This window comes from Vombatus ursinus, unplaced genomic scaffold (genome assembly GCF_900497805.2).
Source record: "Vombatus ursinus unplaced genomic scaffold, bare-nosed wombat genome assembly UNPS02014158.1, whole genome shotgun sequence".
Taxonomy (NCBI): domain Eukaryota; kingdom Metazoa; phylum Chordata; class Mammalia; order Diprotodontia; family Vombatidae; genus Vombatus; species Vombatus ursinus.
Window position 1 is genome coordinate 6,264,839 of NW_020953936.1, and position 20,209 is coordinate 6,285,047.

Sequence of the window (20,209 nt, forward strand, 5' to 3'; positions counted from 1 at the left end):
AACAACTGTTAAATTTTCAATGTGCGCATTCACATCTCTGAAATAAAAAAAAAAACACCACAAATCCAAGTTTGAGGTATTTTTTTATTTTCTAGACTTAAGAAAGTGATGGAGAAAATAATGGAGATTAATAATGGAGATTAAACTTAAAAGTATCATAGGCATATTCCACCCCCCCACCTGATAGTTAAACATTCACTACCATACCCCTGCCTGAGGCCAATAGTCAATTTCAAGCTGAGAATCACCTCTAAGTTTACCTCTGGATGTTTAAGGAGGCTGATGGCAAAAGCTATAGCTTCACGATGTGTCACCTTTCCCTGACATTGTGCTCTTATCGGCTGTGTCCCCGGTATAACCTTTCATGAGCTGGTTATTAAAATATGAATAGCTTCACTCTACAGTTGCTGTATATAATTGGCTTGAAATTATACTAGTTTTCTTCCGGGAGGCAATGTAATGAAGTCAGAAGAGTACCAGGGTTAGATTTAGGAGTACCCTTGACCTGAATCCTTCCTCTAACACATACTAATTCTGTGACTTGGGAAAAGTCCTCCAACCTATCTGAGGCTCAATTTTACCATCTGTAACATGGGGCCAATAATACTTATGCTAACTATTTCACAGGATTATTACGAAGTTCAAATCTTTAAGCACTATATCAACATCAGTTATAATTGTTAATGAAACCTCTTCAGAAGTTCAAATTATAGGACTGCTGAATGTCATCTTTCCTTCCTGAAGATTCAGACTTAGAGAAATTTAAGGTGATGGAGATGTTATGGCCTAATGGAAAGACCACTGGAATTGGAGTCAGAAGACCTAATTTCTAATGCTTGCTCACCCATTTAGTACGTATGTGACCCAGGCTTAGTCACTTCCTCTTTCCATGCCTGAGTTTCCTCAGTTGAACTAGATCTATAAGGTACCTCCCAGTATTAAGATTCTGTGATTCCTCCAGAGAAAGAACTATGGAGTCTGAATGCAGATCGAAGCATACTATTTTCTCTCTCTTTTTTTTTTCCTTTCTCTTTCTTGTGGTATTCCCCTTTTGTTCTGATTCTTCTTTCACAATATGACTAATGTGGAAATATGTTTAAGATGATTGTACATGTAGAGTCTATATCAGATTGTATGCTGTCTTGGGGAGGGGGGGGGATTTGGAACCCAAAATCTTATAAAAGTGAATGTTGAAAACTAAAAATAAATTTTTAAAAAAGATTACAAAAAAAAAGATTCTATGATTCCATTCCACAGAGAGATGACAAAAAAACCCCAGAATAAAAAGTACCTCAAATATCCAACATCAGTTGGAAATGAGGTATTTTAAGTGAATTTTCCAGATTAGTAAAGCTTAGCTGCTTAAATGCTTATTAAAATTTTATTTTTTCTATAATCAACAATATTTTCTCACCCTCATACTGCTTCTACAATTTAAAAAAAACGGAAAAACAAAACTCTTGCAATAAGTAAACAGTCAAACAAAATAAATTCCCACATTGTTAGCCTTTGTATAGTCTTTCGTGACTTAGTCATGAAAATATAAAAAGCTTCATTGTACAATTGCTGTACATTTTTGGCTTGCAATTCTATTACTGGTTTCTTCTATGAGGCAATGCAATGCAGTCAAAAGAGTGCTGGGCTTGGAATTGGTAACAGCCTTGAGTTGAATCTTTCCTCTGACATTTACTAGTTATGTGACTTGGGAAAATCTTTTAACCTCTCTGAGCCTCAGTTTTACCATCTGTAACATGGGGACAATAATGCCTATGTTAACTATATCACAGGGTTATTGTGAGGTTCAAACCTTAAAGCACTATATTAATATCAGTTATTGTTGAAGCCTCCTCAAAGGTTCAAATTATTTGACTGTTGTGAATTCCCTTTTTTTAACAGAAATCGTTTTCAACTCTATTACTTCCTTCCCTATTTCCTTAAATAGACTATACTGGACATAATTTAGCCTTTTTTTTTTCTGGTGCCTCCGTGGAAGGAAGCATGGTAAAGTAGAGAGAGTATTCGATTTAGAGAACTGAGGGTCAAAGTCATCTCTGACACTTATTCCCTATATGACCTCGAGCAAGTCACTTGACTTCTGTGGACCTCAGTCCTTTCTCCTGTAAAATGAATGTTGGCCCAGATGATTGTTAAGCTATAATCAGATGTTCCTTATAAATATCCATTATTTGGGTATCACATTACTTGCCTTCTCAATGGGTGGGGGAAGAGCTGGAAGGAGAGAATTGGAACTCAAAAAAATTTTTAAATAAAGGTTAAAAACTAATTCATTAACTAGAAATAACTATTATTGTGCTATACTGCAGTAGAGTGGCACCCTTGGTATTGTCATGTAAACTGGAAATGTCATTACACTCACATTCTTAGACACGCATAGGGTACAACGCGCTCCAGCACAGTCCGTGTCCCTTGTACACTTATGCTCTCACGTTGCTGTGCTTAAAGGAGAGCATTTTTTCTCCATCTTTGTACCCTGCTAGCAGGTGTTACTTCTTGTTTTAGCACTATGTTCCAGATTATAATCTTACTACCTTATTTTACACATGCTCGTCTGGGTGGGGGTGCCTGCCTCTTCTAAGGAGTAAAGAAACTGTAATTTACTTCTAAGTTTATTATTTTGCTTACTCCTGGTTCACTTAGATGGTTGGAGTTACTAGGAGGGCTTATTTGTAGATAAGAGGAATGTTGCTGCCCTGCTTCTATCTCATATTTTTTTGAGGCAATGCTGAATGTAGAAATAGCCCTGAACTTGGAGTCAAAAGACCTGAGTGTCAACACTGGCCCTGCCACTGGTAAGTAATGGAGCCTCAGTTTCCTCCTCTGTACAAATAAGGTACCAATACCTGTCCTGCCCACTTTACAGCGTCCTTGTGGGAATTAAATGAGAAGAATGAAATCCTAGGAATATCAGAGCCAAAAAAGAACCTAAGAGAGAACTGATTCAGTCCTCTTCTTTTTTTTTTTTTCCCAGAAGAGATAACTGAAACTTTGGAGGGGTGAAATGATTTGTTGAGGTCACGTGGTCACAGATAAGACCCCCGAGCTCTAGGTTGCCTCCTACTATGAAGGAAATTTGTGAACTGTGGCAAGTTATACAAATGCACAGTGTGAGAACGATGAGGATGGCAATGAGAATTAATGTCCTATGACAGTGTTTAGATTGGGGGTCACAGCCTTTTTTGGCTCCATACCCCTTGGCTTTCAGTAAATCTTCCACTATCATCTCCTATTCAATATGAAAGGAAATAAATTCTAGAGATCACCATGCATGTGTGCCAAACCTGGAATCAGAAAACCTGAGTTCAAATCCAACCTAAGACACTGTGTGACCCTGAGCAAGTCACTTACTCTCAGTTTCCTCAACTATAAAATGGAGATGGTAATAGCACTTACCTCACACAGTTATTTTGAGGCTCTAATGAGATAATATTTGCATAGAGAGTTTAACACAGTGCCAGACACATAGTAGGAGGTATAAAAATGCTTATTCTGTTTGCCCCCTTTCCTATAGCCCTGTTCAATATGAAAGGAAATAAATTCTAGTTTACCATGTATATGTACATAAGAAATAAAACAAAGAGATTAATCTCAACAGAGTTTTTTTTTGGGGGGGTGTTGCTTAACCAAATATTCTCTGTATTCCTTATCCTGGAAATATGTCGGTATGTGTGGCTGTGTGTGTGGGGGTGTATGTGGGGGTGTGTATTCCCCACTGGTTTAGAGGATAGAAACATTCTACTTTAGTGATAAATCAGTTTATTTTCTTGAGTGTAGGCAATGATTTATTAATTTAAAAAATGTGGCTCCATCAAAACAGGGCAGTAAAACATTTTTATTTAAAAACATTTTTGACGGAAATGTTTCTCAGTCTTTATCAAGAAGGGCAGGGACTGTCTTTTGCCTCTTTTTGTATCCCCATGGCTTAGCATAGTGCCTGGCAGATAGTAGGTACTTAATAAATGTTTCTTGATTGGCTGAAATTTTTAAAAAAATGTGAAGCATTTGTTCTCTTGAAGATGGTATAAATACACAGGAAGAAATGGGGGGGTGACTGAATTTATCACCTGCAATCAAAACCTGCCTCCATTTATTTGGCCTTCCTAGTCTGTTGGCTAAATTCTGATCACTCGAATTAGGAGGTATTTAACAAATGAAATGAAACCAAAAATAGCGGGGGAAAAGTGAGGGAAGAAGGAAAGAAAGTCTATGTTAGGAAAAACTAAAGTCAATTTAAACTGGATTTGCCTTAACTCTTTTCAGGTTCAGTACTATGTGGAAGCTGACACTTTTCCATTATCCTGAGTAGAACTCCCTGTTCACCTTCAAATAAGTTCTGGTCCAAAACAAGTACTTTCATTTACTTACAGTATGAGATTCTGATGCCCAGAAGCCAAACGGGCTATACCATTAACACCAAATACATTTAGTTTGCCCCGTATGACAGTGGTAACTAGTGGTGTGGTGGATACAGCGCTTGAGCCTAAAGCAAGAAGACGTAAGTTCAATTCTAGCCTCAGATGCTTACTAGATGTGTGACTTTTAACCTCTGTTTGCCTCAGTTTCCCCATCTGTAACATGGGAATGATAATAGCACCTACCTGGTAGGGTTATTGTGAGGAACAAAGGAGATAATATTTGGGAAAAAAAGGCACTTAGCACAGTGCCTGACACATACTAGGCACTATGTAAATGTCTATTCCCTTCCTCCCCTGCTCCTCATGTGTCTTCCTTCCCTCATTAGATAAAAAATAAAAACCATAGAATGTTGGAGCTAGAAGAGACACAGAGATCCCCTAATCTGTATCTGAAGCACAAATCTGCTTTTTAACATGCAGCCTTCACTCAGAGCCCATCCACTATCTCCCACCCACTTTTGATCAGCTCTAATTCTTAGAAAGTTTTTCCGTGATCATGAACTCAAATCTGCCTCTCTGTGACTTCTATCAAGCCCTGCCTTCTGAGATCAAGCAAAATAGGCCTTCAGATATTTGAAGACAGACCTTATGTCCCTGCTAAATTTTTTCCCCAGGTCTTTCAACAGATTCTGTCATGACTTGACAAAGATTCTGGTTGGTCTCCCTCCTCTGGACATGTTCTAGATTTTCCATGTCCTTTCTAAAGTAGCAATAATAATAACAACAGTAATAGTGAGCATTATAAAGTGCTTTTTTAAGATTTGTAAAGCACTTTACAAATACTATCTCACCCCTGGGAGGTAGGTGCTATTATTACACCCATTATTACCCCATTTATTATTACCCCCATTTAAGAGATAGTCCTAGGGCACAGGATACGATTCACTTAGGGCTAAAAAAAAAAAATTCTTTAAGGTGGCTGTAAGGCTACTGCCTTACAGGTCATTCTTCTGCAGTTCTACCATTCTCCAGTCTTGCCCTTTGACACAGCAAGGAAAGATGATGCCCAATTCTAAGGTAAACCATTGAACATGAAAGCTCTGGTCTTCAGGACACAAACATCTATAGTCCTGGCAATGAATTTTTGACTGTACTCTAACGGGACTGTGTAGGGAGAGGATAAAGGGTTATTGACCTTGAAGTCAGAAAGATTGGGTTTATGTACTGCCCTCAGATGCTAACTAGCTGTGTTACCCTGGGCAAGTCACTTTCTCTCTCTCAGTCTCACTTTCTTCATCTATTAAATGAGGGTGTTGAGCTCAATGGTCTCCAAGATCTTTCCCAGCTCTAATTCTATGAGCTTAAAATCTATATTGTAAACTAATAGTACAAACTTAGGGAACTTGACCTGAGAACTTTCCTACACATCCTGGTGGAAAGATAGGTATATAAACCCAACCTGGACCTGACATTCTAGTTATTCAAGAACCTCAGGTTCACATTCTTAAGAGCAATTTGGAACTATGCCCAAAGGGCTATAAAACTGTGCATACCCTTTGATTCACAATACCACTACTAGGACTATATCCCAAAGAGTTTTTTTTTAAAAAGGGAAAAGTACCTATTTGTACAAAAATATTTATAGCAGCTCCTTTTGTGGTAGCAAAGAAATGGAAATTGAGGGGATGCCCATCAATTGGGGAATGGCTGAATAAGTTGTGGTATATGATTGTGATGGAATACTATGGTGCTGTAAGAAATGATGAACAGAATGCTCTCAGAAAAACCTGGGGAAAAAAACATGAACTGGTGTAGAGTGAAGTGAACAGAATCAGAACACGGTACTCAGTAACAGCAATGTTGTACAATGAACAACAGTGAATGACTTAGCTATTCTCAGTATAATTATCCAAGACAATCCCAAAGGATTCATGATGAAAATTGCTATCCACCTCCAGAGAAAGAACTGATGGAGTCTGAATGCAGACTGAAGCAGACTATTTTTCACTTTCTTTCTTTTTTTTGGTTTGAGTTTTCTTCCACAAAATGATTAATACCGAAATATGTTTTACATGATTGCACATGCATGACCTATATCAGATTCCTTACCATCTCAGGGAGGGGGGAGATAAAGGAGAGAGAGATAGAATTTGGAACTCAAAACTAAAAAAAACAAAAAATTCAAATGTTAAAAATTGTTTTTACATGTAATTGAGGGGGAGGATAAATATTGTTAAAAAAAAAAAAAAAGAAGAACTTCAGGTTCACTTCAAGCCTGCCTATGACATTTACTTGGTCTGGCCAATTTTGTTGGCCAGATTCTATGACTGGCATGAGACAGGGAGTGAGGAGGTTTAACAAATGAACTGAACTCAAAAGTAGCATGGGAAAAAAATGAAGAAGGAAGGAAATAAATTGTTCCCCCTCTGTCACTGGCCCCTAAGGTCAAGTTAACATTTCTGGCATGATTACCTACCTTGTTATGCACATGACAATTGCAACAATAATGGCAATCTGTACCGCTCCAATGATGGCTGCGATAAGGACGTGTGTAAGTTTTTGTCTACTTGGAACCACATACAGAATACTAAAGTCTGTCTTTTCACAGTGCTGTCCGGTATAACCAGATTCACACCTGAAAGAGGAAAAAGGATTTTTCAAGAAATACAAACAACTAATGTTTTAATATTTAAGCCCTTTTTTATGGACTCTTTCTACTAGTCTTTGAGCTGTTGGGGGAAAATTAAGCACAAAATCAAAGCAATGAAACTGTAAGACAGAAGCCAAAAATCAATATAATGGATCAAGATGGCAGAAGTTCACTAAATGAAGGGAGGCAAACTCTCTGTCTGGAGGCTGTATTCAGCCTACAATATTCCTGAGTGACCGTCCCCCACTAGATGAAAATGTAATTGGAAAATATTTAACAAAATGAATAAAAATACAATAAAATACAGATCATATTACATTTTAAAACTACGTCAATATGTGGCCTGCAGGGATCCTTATCTACAGATCAGCGGTCTTCATTTCTATTTGAGTTTGAGACCACTGCACCATGATAAAAATGAGAGAAATGAAGCTAAATTAATTTTAATTCTCAGGTAGTCAAGAAATAGCAAGAGAATTTCATGGTAGTATAACAGTGGACAACAAAGGAGTGTATAAAGGGCATTTAATCATTAATCATCAATTTATGTATTTTTTCAGTTGGAGAGAAAAAGATATATAAATTAGATAGCTTCCTCTTAGATTTAATAAAGAAAATGGCCTAACTGAAAAAAAAAATAAAAGCAGGAGAAACTAGAAAAACATTCACCTAAGATTTAAAAGTACCAGGATATAGACCTTAGAAACTTAAGTGAGCAGAACAAGATATGGGAAACATATTTACATTTAGAACACAATTTTAAAAAAGGAGAAATAGAAGAAACTTGAGAATTGGGTGAAAATATTAACACAATAAGGGGAAATCCTTAAAAATCAACCAAAATATGTTACAGTGAAAATGATGGGTCCATTGAATTATAGATACACACATCCCTTACTTTATAAAGGCTCATTTTATAGACTAACTTAAAAAATCAACATTTTTTAAAAATTTTAAATATTTTAAAATTTAATAAGATACTAATTAATTTCAATAATTTAATATATTTTGATAATTAAAAAGAATAGTTCATATTGAAATTTCCATAGCAATTTTTAAAAATTTCTCAGATAGCACTTTTCATATTCTGTTTTACTGTATGTGTCCTTTTTCTTCCTCGACTAGAGTGAAAGCTAAAGGGTGGGTGCTTCAGTCCCACTAACAGCATGCAGGGTAAATCAACAGAAGTCTCAGTGGTGAGGGCAGAATTTGCACATGAGAATAGGCAATAGACCATGAAATACATTGCATGAAAACTGAGCCACCAGCAGTACTGGGGCTCTTATCCTGAGTGACACTATAATTGATGCTGCCACATCTTAATTCCTCAGCTACGGCTTCTGTTCTTGTTCCCCAGATTTCCTTTATTGAACACCGTGACCTAGGCCCCTGGTCTTCTTCTAGCCAGATTTCTAAGCCTCTGGAAAGATCCCCCCTTTGTCTGATTGGCCAACACTTCCTTGCCTTCTACCCCAGCTCCACTGAGGGAATATTCCAGCAGCTCCAGACTACCTTTAGCACTACCATTTTCTAGGCCTCATCCTTAGCAAGAGGGGCCAGAATGTCTCTGACTGAATCATGATATACCTCGTTATTCTGCTCTGCAGTAATCTTCCTCTTTTTCACGGAGATGGCAATGAAGCACGTGCGATTCTCTGACTGCCTGCGTGATGCGATGTAGTTGGCTTTCCGCAAGATTAATTACTGAATCAGAGACTAATTAATCTTTTCCTAATCAGTTTTCTTGCCTTGCAGAAAAATCTCTTTCTTCATTGTTTCTACCACTGTTTTTTGACTTGTCAGCACCATTCCAAATATGACCCTTCCTTTCTATGTAAGGGAGACCTTACTGACTGACCAACGAAGGCCCACTCCTTTTATAAAGCATGCTAAATATCCCCTGCACAGTGCTATTCTGATATGCAGAAGGTGGGTGACTTACTCCCAACCATGAGTAACTGGGGGGTTATGGGAATAGGAGTGCTGAGTGGTGACAAGGAATCTTCTTGTTGGCCAAAGAACCAGAAGGACTGAAGACTCAGGAGGCAGGAAGTACAATTGAGCCATATGTCTTTCCCTTCACCCTTTTGCACTTTCACTCCTTGGCAGCAAATGAGATAAGAATGGCTATATGGTATGGTGGGTGGAGTCCCTGTTTACCTCATCTTTTTTTTTTAAGCAGAGACTAATTGACCACTAGTTGAGGGTGTTGATTTCTGTTCAGGTCTGGGTCAAACAAGGTGACCTCAGGAGTCCCTTCCAACTCCAAGACTCTAAGAAATTCTTCGTTATAATCTTTCTTTCTTTTTTTTTTTTCTTTTTAGGCTCTTGGGGTTAAGTGACTTGCCCAAGGTCACACAGCTAGTAAGTGTCAAGTGTTTTGTCTGAGGCCAGATTTGAACTCAGGTCCTCCTGTCTTCAGGACCGGTGCTCTATCCGCTGCCCCACCTAGCTGCCCCACTTCATGACAATCTCAAGAATAGGACATGTCTACAAACATGACATCAAGTTACAATTTTCTCCAAGCTCTCCTTTAAGGGCCTGGCTTTGAATGGAATTACAGAAAACATCAAGAATAGCATCTGTAAGGTTATAACAACTTCGAAAGTTCTAAAAAGTACTTGCATGGTAGACCATCTTTCTCAAGAAATTCTTTAATTAAGAAAATTTTGTCTTATTATGTTTGACCATGTCATTCCCATATTTAATAAATTCCAGTGGGTTCCCTATTCCCTTTAAGATCAAATATAAAATCTTCTGTTTGGTGTCCAACTCCCTCCTCCCCTCTCAGCCCCTTCCAATCTTCTGACATCTTATTTCCCACCACATACTCTTCAGTCCAATGACATTGGCCTCCTGGTTGTTCCACAAATAAGACATTCCATCTCCCAGCTCTTGGCATTTCCTGTGGGTGTCCCCTAGGCCTAGAATTCTCTCTCTTCTCATCTCCACTTCCTGGCTTCTTTTGAGTCCCACCTAAAATTCTACAGGAAGCCTTTCTCAATCCCTCTTAATTCTAGTGACTTCCCTCTGTTGATTATTTCCAGTTTATTCTGTATATAGGTTGTACATAATTGTTTGCATGTTGTCTCTCCCATTAGACTGTGAGCTCCCTGAGGACAGTCTTTTGCCTTTCTTTGTATCTTCAGAACTTAGCACAGTGCCTGACATATGGTAGGTGCTTAATAAGTATTTACTGACTGACTGAATATAGCACCTAACACAGTGGCTTGAACAAAGGGTTCAGTAAAACATATTGAATGAGCAAATGAATGAATCAAAGAATGAACATCATCCTCAGATTGATTCAATGAGGGTACAGGGTAGGGCAGGAAAATAATAAAAAATGTTTCCAGACACTCATTCTGCTTTCTCAGGGTGAATTTTATCTATTCTCCCTGGAGAGACTGACCCAAGAAGGAAGAGAGAAGACAGGTTGATAGAAAAAAGTCAGAGTGATTGATGAATCCATGAGTACAGACCCTAACACCAATGGAATTTTACCAATCCCTGTGAGCTAACTAGCTTATAAACGGTAGATTAAAAAGATGCCTGGAATCTGCTTACCAGACGGGTATATTTGAAAAAAGGATTGAGTTTCTTTTGCCCTCCTGAGAGAAACAGTACCAACTTTTTAACTGTTGTTTCTTAGACCTAGTGCAGTTCTGGACAGGATTTTCCTGGAACTTTCATTCAATTAATCAATAAACATTATTAAGCACCTATTATGTGCCAGGCACTGTGTCAAGTACTGGGGATACAAAGAGAGGAAAAAGACATCCTTGCCCTCAGGGAGCTCACAAACTAATGGTGGAGAGGGGCAGCTAGGTGGCGCAGTGGACAGAGCACCAGCCTTTAAGTCAGGAGGACCTGAGTTCAAATCCAGCTGTAGACACTTTATATTCACTAGCTGTGTGACCCTGGGCAAGTCACTTAACCTCAACTGCCTCACACACCAAAAAAAACTAATGAGGGAGACAACAAATATGTATGCATTTTTGCTCTTGTTCAATTGTTTCTTACTCTTCATGTCCCCATTTGGGATTTTCTTGGCAAAGATACTGGAGTGGTTTGCCATGTCCTTTTGCAGCTCATTTTACAGATGAGGAAACTGAGGCAAACAGGGTTAAGTGATTTGCCCAAATCACACAGCTGGTAAGTGTCTGAAGTTGGATTTGAACTTAGGTCTTTCTGACTGCAGGGCTAGAGCTCTATCCATTGAGCAACCTAGCTGCCTAGGCTGGAGGAGATGTTTTTGTCTTCTCTTCCGTCTGTGAGGATGAAAAGTACCCCCTATGGTATGACTTTCTGAGGGTCTGGGAGATTCTGACTATTGTCTTTGTATATATTACTGCAGCTAGATGGTGCCGGGAACAGAGCATTGGGCCAGGAGTCAGGAACACTTGGGTTCAAATTTGACTTCACACACTAGCTATATGACCCAGGGCAAGTCACTTAACCTCTGCTTCAGTTTTTTTCAACTGTAAAATGGGGATAATAGTAGCACCTTCCTCACTGGGCTGTTAGGAGCACAATACCTGGCACATAGTAGGTATTTAATGAACGACTGCTTCCTTCCCCTGCCCCTATTATTTCAAAGAGGATAATGGTCAGAAGATTAAGGTGGGCTTCCAACTGACTGAGAAGGTACTGAAGAAGTGAAAGGTGATAGACTCAGAAGAAATGGAGATGTTTTCATCTTTGTGATTTAGTTCTTTATTATAGCAATTCACAAAGGGTCTTAGACTTGGACCCAGAAGACTTGGGTTGAATCTCGGCTTCACTGACTGTGTGACCACGGTCTAGTCATTTAACTCTTCTGAACCTCAGTTTCTTCATCTGTAAAATGGGGCACTGCTTTGCTCACAGAGTTTCTGTGAGTAAAATACTAGAACTCTAAAGTGCTCTCTAATTGTGAGCTGTTATTACACCAGAACTTTATCTCAGAGAGGTAAAATGTACTTCTCTATTATAGCCACAGGCTGGAGTGCTCTATCTCAACAATTTACCAGATTTGGATTATCAAATTTCAAATTAGAATTCCTAAAATCTACCCTATACTAACTATGCTGAGCTTCATTTAATCTTGCTCTGATGACTCTGAAGACCTGTTAGGAGCTGCATTTGCCTCAGGTTGTCATTAAAGCAGTGTTCCTGTGCCAGATGATAGGGGATTCTGATTGATGGACTGACACATAAGAGATTTTATTCTAAATTAAACTCCTAGTGGATCAATAGCTACCAGCATGTAAATGGATGGTCATTAGCCCCCTATCTGGTGGGCTGATTTGCTGATAAGAAAAATGATGATACCACTGCTTACCTAATTAAAGCAGCTCCCTGGGAGTGGCGTATAGAGCAGTATATCATAGAGGAAAGAAGAAACATACCAGATTTAGAGCGCTTGATGTGGAGGTAAGAGGTAGGGGGTGGGGAAGTTATGCCCATAGGCCAGATTTATCTAATTGGTCAGTCTTACACGTTATTGTTTTTGTTCAGTCGTGTCTGATTCTTTGTGACCCTGTTTGGGGTTTTCTTGGCAGAGGTACAGGAGTGGTTTGCCATTTCCTTCTCCAGCTCATTTGACAGATGAGGAAACTGAGGCCAACAGAGTGACGTGACTTGCCCAGGGTCACACAGCTATTAAGTATCTGAAGCTGGATTTGAACTCTGGAAGATCAACCTTCCTGACGTCAGGCCCAGTACTCTACCCTAACACAAATATTGGAACCCTACATACCCTAAAGCAAATATTGTAAAGCTTGGTCACTTGGCTGTCAAGGGGACTCGGGCACGGGGAGCAGGGAAGGAGGGCAACGGGGAAGAAGAAGAAGAGTACTGCTTAGAGAATTGAGAGTACTCCGGCTTTCAAGGGTTGGTGATAAACATACAGATCTGAAGTTTCCACTGGATTGTTGAACTAAGGGTAGAAGAAAGTAGCCAAGTTGTTGTTGTTGTTGTTTGCTCTTCAATCTTGAAGAAGACAATAACATTACAAGGATGATGTCTTGACTCGATGCATGAATTAGATTTAAGTGAGGCAGAGCTGTGCAAAGTCATCAGCCTCACTCTCTCCTCCTGAGTCATTAAAGTCCAGTGGCAAGGCAAAAGTCAAGATGACTGAAGATGGCCGAGGAACATATATTTTGCAAGATATTTGGGGGTTTAGGGGCTAGATTTTTTTTAATTTAAAATTTTAATTTATGGGCAATGGGAGAAAAGAGGGAAGGGAAAATGAACAAATGCTGAAAATTCATTTACCTGGCATTTCCCAAGAACTTTTAGATTTTTTTGTTTCTGTATTTTTAATCCATATAGTTTTTATGTTGAGGGTAAAAAAAAATCTCATTAAGCATTTAGGTTTATCATGTCAGCTAAGCAACTAAGATTTATATTGCATCCTGCGCTTTTCTAAGTCTGATTAACGAGTACTTTCTAGTTTCCTATTGTTTTTTAGCGCCAACTATAGCTTCCTACATTTCAAATCAAACTTCATTTTTGAAATGCCTGTGATTTCTCACATATTTATGAGATTTATGCCTTCTTCTTCCTACTTGTGTGAAGCTTTAAAGGAAGTGTTATATTTTTTCCTCTCCTTGAAAGTCATCAAGATTGACTATACCTGTATATTTAAGAAGTTTCTTTCAAAATGTGATGATAAAGTTAGGGTTAGGGTTGAGGATTGGATGATTTCTTTGGTTACCAGAAGGAGATGTTTGGGTTGAATCAGAAATGCTTACTGTATCCTAGTCAATAAAGTACCACATCTTTCTTAAAAAAACGAAAACAAAAACAAAAAAACCAACCAAACAATTGAGAAATTATTCATACCAAACAATGTCTTGAGAACATCTGTAAAAGAATTCCTAGTATATATAAGAGCAAGTGATCCTTGACCTAAGCAGTCTAGATGGTTGGTTGCTATGGACAATTCTTAGGTTGAAGAGGGGATTCAATTCAACAAACATTTGTTAGTACCTACCATAGATAAGGTCATTGTGTTAGGCATTGGGGATAGAAAGACAAAAAAAGGAAATAGTCCCTACCCTCAAAAAGACTATATTGGGAGGATACCACAAGTAAATGGGTAAATGAGTAAATTCATTACATTATATTACATTCTCCTGGGAGGATATAACATGCAAATAAATAAATAGGAAGTCATTTGAGGGGAGAGAGAGCATTAGCAAATGGAGATCTCAGGAATGGTTTCTCCCTGGGTAGCATCTAAGGAAATCTGGAAGGAAACTAGAGATTGTGAAAGGGGAGGGAGGGGAGTTATATGGCAGTGCCTTCTAATCGAGAGCTCAGGAATGGTTTCCCGTGGGGAATCTGGAAATCTGGACAAGATCTAGGGATTCTAAAAGGGAGAGGTGATTTGGGAGTACATTCTACACATGAGGAAAAACCTATGCCAAGGCTTGGAGATGGATGATACAATGTCCAGTTCTGGGATCATCAGTTTGGGTAGAGAAGGGGAGAAATGCAAAATAAGTCTGGAAAAGCAGGAGAAAGTCAGGTAGTGGAAGGTTTTAAATATCAAGTCAAGGAGTTTTTATTGTGTCAGTGTGGCTTTCCATCATCGCAGATCAACTCTACATCAATAGATGAAGGGCAGAGGATTAGAGTTTGAGTCATTAGATCTGAGAACAGGGAGGGGGAGAATTTTGTCTGAGGGTGAGTAAGGTGGCTGAGACTGGAGTGCTGTGAGAGGGGATATTTGAATCTTTCCCCCTCGTCTCTTTTTATTCTTATTCTTTATTCTCTAGAAGTCTATCATAGCCCCATCTCTTTGTCCCTTTTTCTTTCCTTTCTTTTTCACTACTGTCCTCACCCCTGCTTAACTGGCTATAATAGAACTGAAGCATATAATTATTTCTTGCATTTACTGAATAATGTTTTGTTTTCTCTTCTTAGTAATTTTATGTTCTTATATAGCCACTCAATATTATTATTACAGTTCTGTTTGAAGATAAAGAAACAATCTTTCAGTGCTGCATGCTTATTTTTCTAAGTAATTAATCAAAACATTAGCTTTTAACTTATATGTAACCCATAATTGACTTCCTTCTATGAATAAGTGACCTTGGTTAAAAAAAAAAAGCTTATCTAATCTTGACCTAGAGAATACTATTTGTCTCTTTATTGACTTACCGGCAAGAAGCTTTTTGAGTAGAATAAATGAATTCACATTTTCCATGTATGCAGTAACCATTGAAGTTCTCAGGGCAAGGTATGTGGTTTCCAATATAAATATCTTCTCTTTGATCACTGGCATCTGAAAGAACCATGTAAACACATACACCGAATATCAAAATGCAAATCATAAAAAAAAAACAACAGATTTTCCCCCCGAAAGGATTTGTGACGATAACAGGAAAGAAAAAGGTAATTGGGTAGCTTTGGGTTCAAAATATTTTGAAAACTCTACAACATGGGATTATTATAAGCTACTGTTATTTGAACACCAAGCACTAAAGAAAGTCAAATTCCTCTACCACACACAAAAAAACCCAAAGTTTTTGATTAGAAGGTGTACCTCTGCATTTGATAGATGGAATAGGAGGTGATGGTTTTTGAGCAAACTGTCTAATTCTAATCTTTTTTGTCTAGTCATTACATCAAGGCTAAAAAATTGATATGAAGTAAATTAGAAGATTTCCTAAGACATTAAAATCAAAGCTTTATTTTAGTAAAGAAAAGTGTTATTCATGCCTTTTGTTTTTATGCCACTCATTTCCTGATCTATTTGCTTTTTCTGCTGAAACCTTCCTTGTCAAAAAAAAAAGTAAAGTCAAACCAAAAGACAAAGTAACTGGGCCTGACAGCAAATGGCACATTTTGTACCCATAGTCCCCCACCTTTCCTCCAAGAGGAGGGAGGTACGTGTCATCATCAATTTTATGGGACCAAGATCAGTCATTACAGTTAATCAGACATTAGCTACCTTTCAGTGTTCTTTTCATTTACATTTTTCTGGACTTTGTGGATATTGCCCTTCTAGTCCTGCTTAAGTCATTCTGCTTTAAATCACTCAAGACTTTCCATCTTTCTCTGTATTACTCAGAGTTGTCATTTCTTAGGGAAGCAGCATGACAGTAGAAAGAGTGTTGCCTTTGGAATTGGAGGACTTGGGTTCAAATCCTGCCTCTGATACTCACTATTTGTGTGATATAGGGCAAGACACTCTCAGCTCTTCAGCTCTCTGTTTCTTCCAATATAAAATGAGGGGGTTGGAGTCAATGGCCTCTCAGTTCCCTTCCAGTTATAGATCAATGATCTTATAGACCACATTTTGTTAAGCCATTCCCCAATCAATGGGTATCCATTTTGTTTCCAGTGTTTTGCTACCACAAAATGTGCTGCTGTGAATATTTTAGCATATATGGCGCCATTCGCTTCTCTCTTTGACCTACTTGGTATGTGTGCCCAGAAGTAGGGAATCCTTAGATCAATAAGGACTTTTCCTACCACCTCTAACTTGATAATGTGGATGAAAAAATCAAAACTTTCCTCTTAAATCCTTCCCATTGCTTACCACGGACTCAGACCTTTTATGCTTCTTTATCGCACCTCTGGCCAGCTGCCAAATCATGCTGTTGTTTATATGGCATCATGAATTTCCATCTGGTCTTTCTCAACCACCACTGCCAAATCCTTTGATTAGGACTTGTCCACTGTACACCTGGATGGTCTGCAGCCTTTTTTTCACCAGACTCTCTCTTCCCTCCTCCTCTCTATCCTGTACACACACAGCTGCTACACTCATTTCCCATTCCTGCTGTTTTACTCACGGCAGCATGGGTAATGATCATTCTTCTCATCAGCAAGGCAATATATATGACAGTCAGCTGCCATCAATTGGCATGGGGGTAGCTACTAATCAACCGCTAGTTTCTTGGCTGGTGAGAATAAGATTTTTCTTTGAACTTTGAAGTAGCTTCAGTATGCTTCTTGCTTAGCTTTTGATTCCTCTTTCAGAGAGCACCAGGTCACCAGATGATAGGACAAGGGAGCTTGATTACCTCTATTTGTTAACAATGGGTCAATTATTGTTGGCTAATAAATCTCAGATATTTCAGAGTGTTAGAAATTAATATGTTATGTTTGAGACCCAGAACTCATAGACCCATAGAATATCAGTGTTGGAAGATACCTTAAGAGATCATCTTGTCCAACCCTTTCACTTTTCATATGAACAAACTATGGCTCCTAAACACTTTCTCTGAATTTTGTAAGATCAAATAAGTAGAGCTGATATTTTATGCCAGATGATATGACATTTAGGTGGATTCTGAAAGGAGTGAATAACTGAATTCAAAGTGCTGATTAATTGACTGTTGTCAACATGGAGAGAAATCTCTAGAGGTCTGTTGTAGGATTCTGTCTCCAGTCAGCCTCGGGTCAACATTTTTAAAAATTATTTGGATGAAGACATAAATAGCATGATTAGCATATCTAAAGATTACACAAAGCTAGGGAGTATAATGTCCTAGAGAACAACAGAATCAGGCACTAAAGAGATCTTGATAAGGTAGAACAGTGGACTAAATCAAATAAGATAAAGTTTAATAGAGTTCAAACCACCTGTTCTATTTTGGGGAAGCTCTGTTAGAAAATCTTTCTTCAGGTTGAGTCAAAATCTGCCTACCTGTAATTTCTATACAGGGGTCCTAATTCTTCGCTAACGAACTGCACAGAATAATCCATTTACCTTCTCTAGCCCTCTGTTTTCTTACTTGTAAAATACGGGGGTTGGACTAGATGACTCAAGGGGTCCCTTCCAGCTCTGAGTCTGTTTATACTGTTGCTTTTGCACAAACCATGCTCATAATCATTATCTATCCCAAATGACATAACAAGTTATGGTCTAGAAATGTGATGGAATACTATTGCGCGCTAAGAAATTATGAAGGGGATGGTTTCAGAGAAACCTGGGAAGACTTGTATGACCTGATACTAAGTGAAATGAACAGGACAAGGAGAATAATTTACACTTTAAAAGAATTAGGAACTCTGATCATTGTAATGATTCCAGAGGACTAAGGATGAAACATGTTACCCACCTCCTGAAAGAGGGGTGAAGCACACAGAGTGCACAGAGTGGCTCGTCTATTATTAGACATGGCCAACACAGACATTTCCCTCCCTCTCTCTCTTTCTACACACACACACACACACACACACACACACACACACACACACGTCTGTAACAGAGGTTTTGTTTTCCTTTCTTTTTTTAAAGTTTATTAGTTTTATTGTTGTTGTTTTCATTTGATGTTGCTATTACCTAGTCATTCAGTTATCATGATCCTGTGGACCATACCGTCCATGGGGTTTTCTTGGCAAAGATACTGAAATAGTTTGCCATTTACTTCTCCAGGGGATTAAGGCAAACACAGAGGTTAAGTAACTTGCCCGAGGTCACACTGATAGTAAGTGTCTAAGGCTGAATTTGAACTCAAGACCATATATGTTTATAACAGAGCTTTTGTTTTTCTTTCATTCTCAATTGGGAGAGGGATTTGGAGAAGGTAGGAAATAAGGTGGATTTCTGTTGATTAAATATATATATATGTTTTTATATGTGTGTATGAGTATATATACATATATATATAAAGACACAAGTATATAAATACACACATATAATTTATTTATTTATTTGGCAAGACAATCGAGGTTAAGTGACTTGCCCAGGGTCACACAGCTAGTGAGTATTATGTGTCTGAGGACGAATTTGAACTCGGGTCCTCCTGACTCCAGGGCCAGTGCTCTATCCATTGTTCTACCTAGCTGCCCCGACACATATAGTTTAAAAATACTTATCTATCTCAGATTTATGTCACCTGAAAATATGGTCTGACCAGAGCAAGGTACACCACTATTACTACCTCCTTATTCCTGGAAGCTGTACATCTCAATGTAGCCTTAGTATGCATTAGCGCCCTGTTGACAAAGTCCACTAGGACCTCCAGATCTTTTTTCAGATGAACTGCTGTCTAGTCATGCCTCTCCCATCTTGAACTTATTTAGTCAACTTCTTGAAACTAAGGGCAAAACTTTACATCTATCACTATCAAATTTGACCTTATTAAATCCATTCCAACTTATTAGGCTGTCAATACTCAGCATACCCAAGGCATTTAAGAAATATTTGTTGATGGAATAAATGAGTAACCAGGAACTCTCTGTCTTCCTCCATCAATATATCCTCATAATTTCTGGCACATCATTGTTGGGAAAAGGAGGGGAGTGTTTCTTGGTCTAGGCATGAAGTGTTTATTTCAAAGAAATGTAGTACTGAGGTAAGCTTTAAATGTTCTAGTTACTCTCTGTACTGTGTTTAGCCAAGAGCAGGCAGAGAGTGGCTCTGCTTAAGCAAACACTCTCAGTAGATTCTAAGCCTGAGGCAGAGGGGTAAACAATGACACATTCTGAGCAGCGCCCTCAGATCTCAGAACAATCTTTGCCAGTATAAAATTAGAAGGTGAAGACAGATGACCATCCAGTCTTTTTTAGCACACAAAGGTAGCATATAGTAAAAGATAATCGACATCGAGTCAGATTTAGAAAATCTGCAGTCAGGATATGGAGTTAGAAAATCTAAATTCACATCCTGTCTGTAATACTTACTATCTATATGATCATGAATACATTATTTTAGCTCTCTTAGACTCTGATTCCTAATCTTTAAAATGGGGATAATAGTATCAGTAGTAACTCCCCCATGGGGCTATTGTGAAGCTCAAATGGGATATTATACATAAAGAACTACATAACTGTCATTTTTATTTACCATCACCAGCATTTTCAAACATACTGAGTATGTGATGTTCAGAAATAATAATAATAATAGCATCTATATAATGCTCTAAGGTTTGCAAAGCACTTTACAAATATTATCTCATTTTGTCGTCACAACGGCCCTGAGAGAAAGGTGCTATTATCATCCCCATTTTGCAAAACAGGAAATTGAGGCAGACATAGGTTAAGTGATTTGCTCAGAGCCACACAGCTAGTAATTGTCTCATAAATTAAATCGTCTATCAAAGATTATAACAGCATCGTAGCATTTAGAGCTGGAAGGGTCTTTAGACCACCTAGCCCAACTCTATTTTATAACAGTGACTTGCTGGATTTCACATTGGTAGGAAATACCAGAGCCGGGATAGAAAGCCAGTCGTAT

At 38.3% G+C, this 20,209-nt stretch overlaps 1 protein-coding gene across 1 annotated transcript in view; it reads right to left on the reverse strand.

Moving 5' to 3' along the window:
- The window catches only part of TMEFF1 (transmembrane protein with EGF like and two follistatin like domains 1), a 145,265-nt gene that overhangs the window by 10,306 nt on the left and 114,750 nt on the right, over positions 1-20,209 (reverse strand). Inside the window, exons 8-9 of the mRNA XM_027858997.1 lie at positions 15,178-15,301; positions 6,850-7,008 (exon numbers count right to left, since the gene is read on the reverse strand). Coding sequence (XP_027714798.1) covers positions 6,850-7,008; positions 15,178-15,301 — 283 coding nt within the window. The remainder of the gene's footprint in view (positions 1-6,849; positions 7,009-15,177; positions 15,302-20,209) is intronic.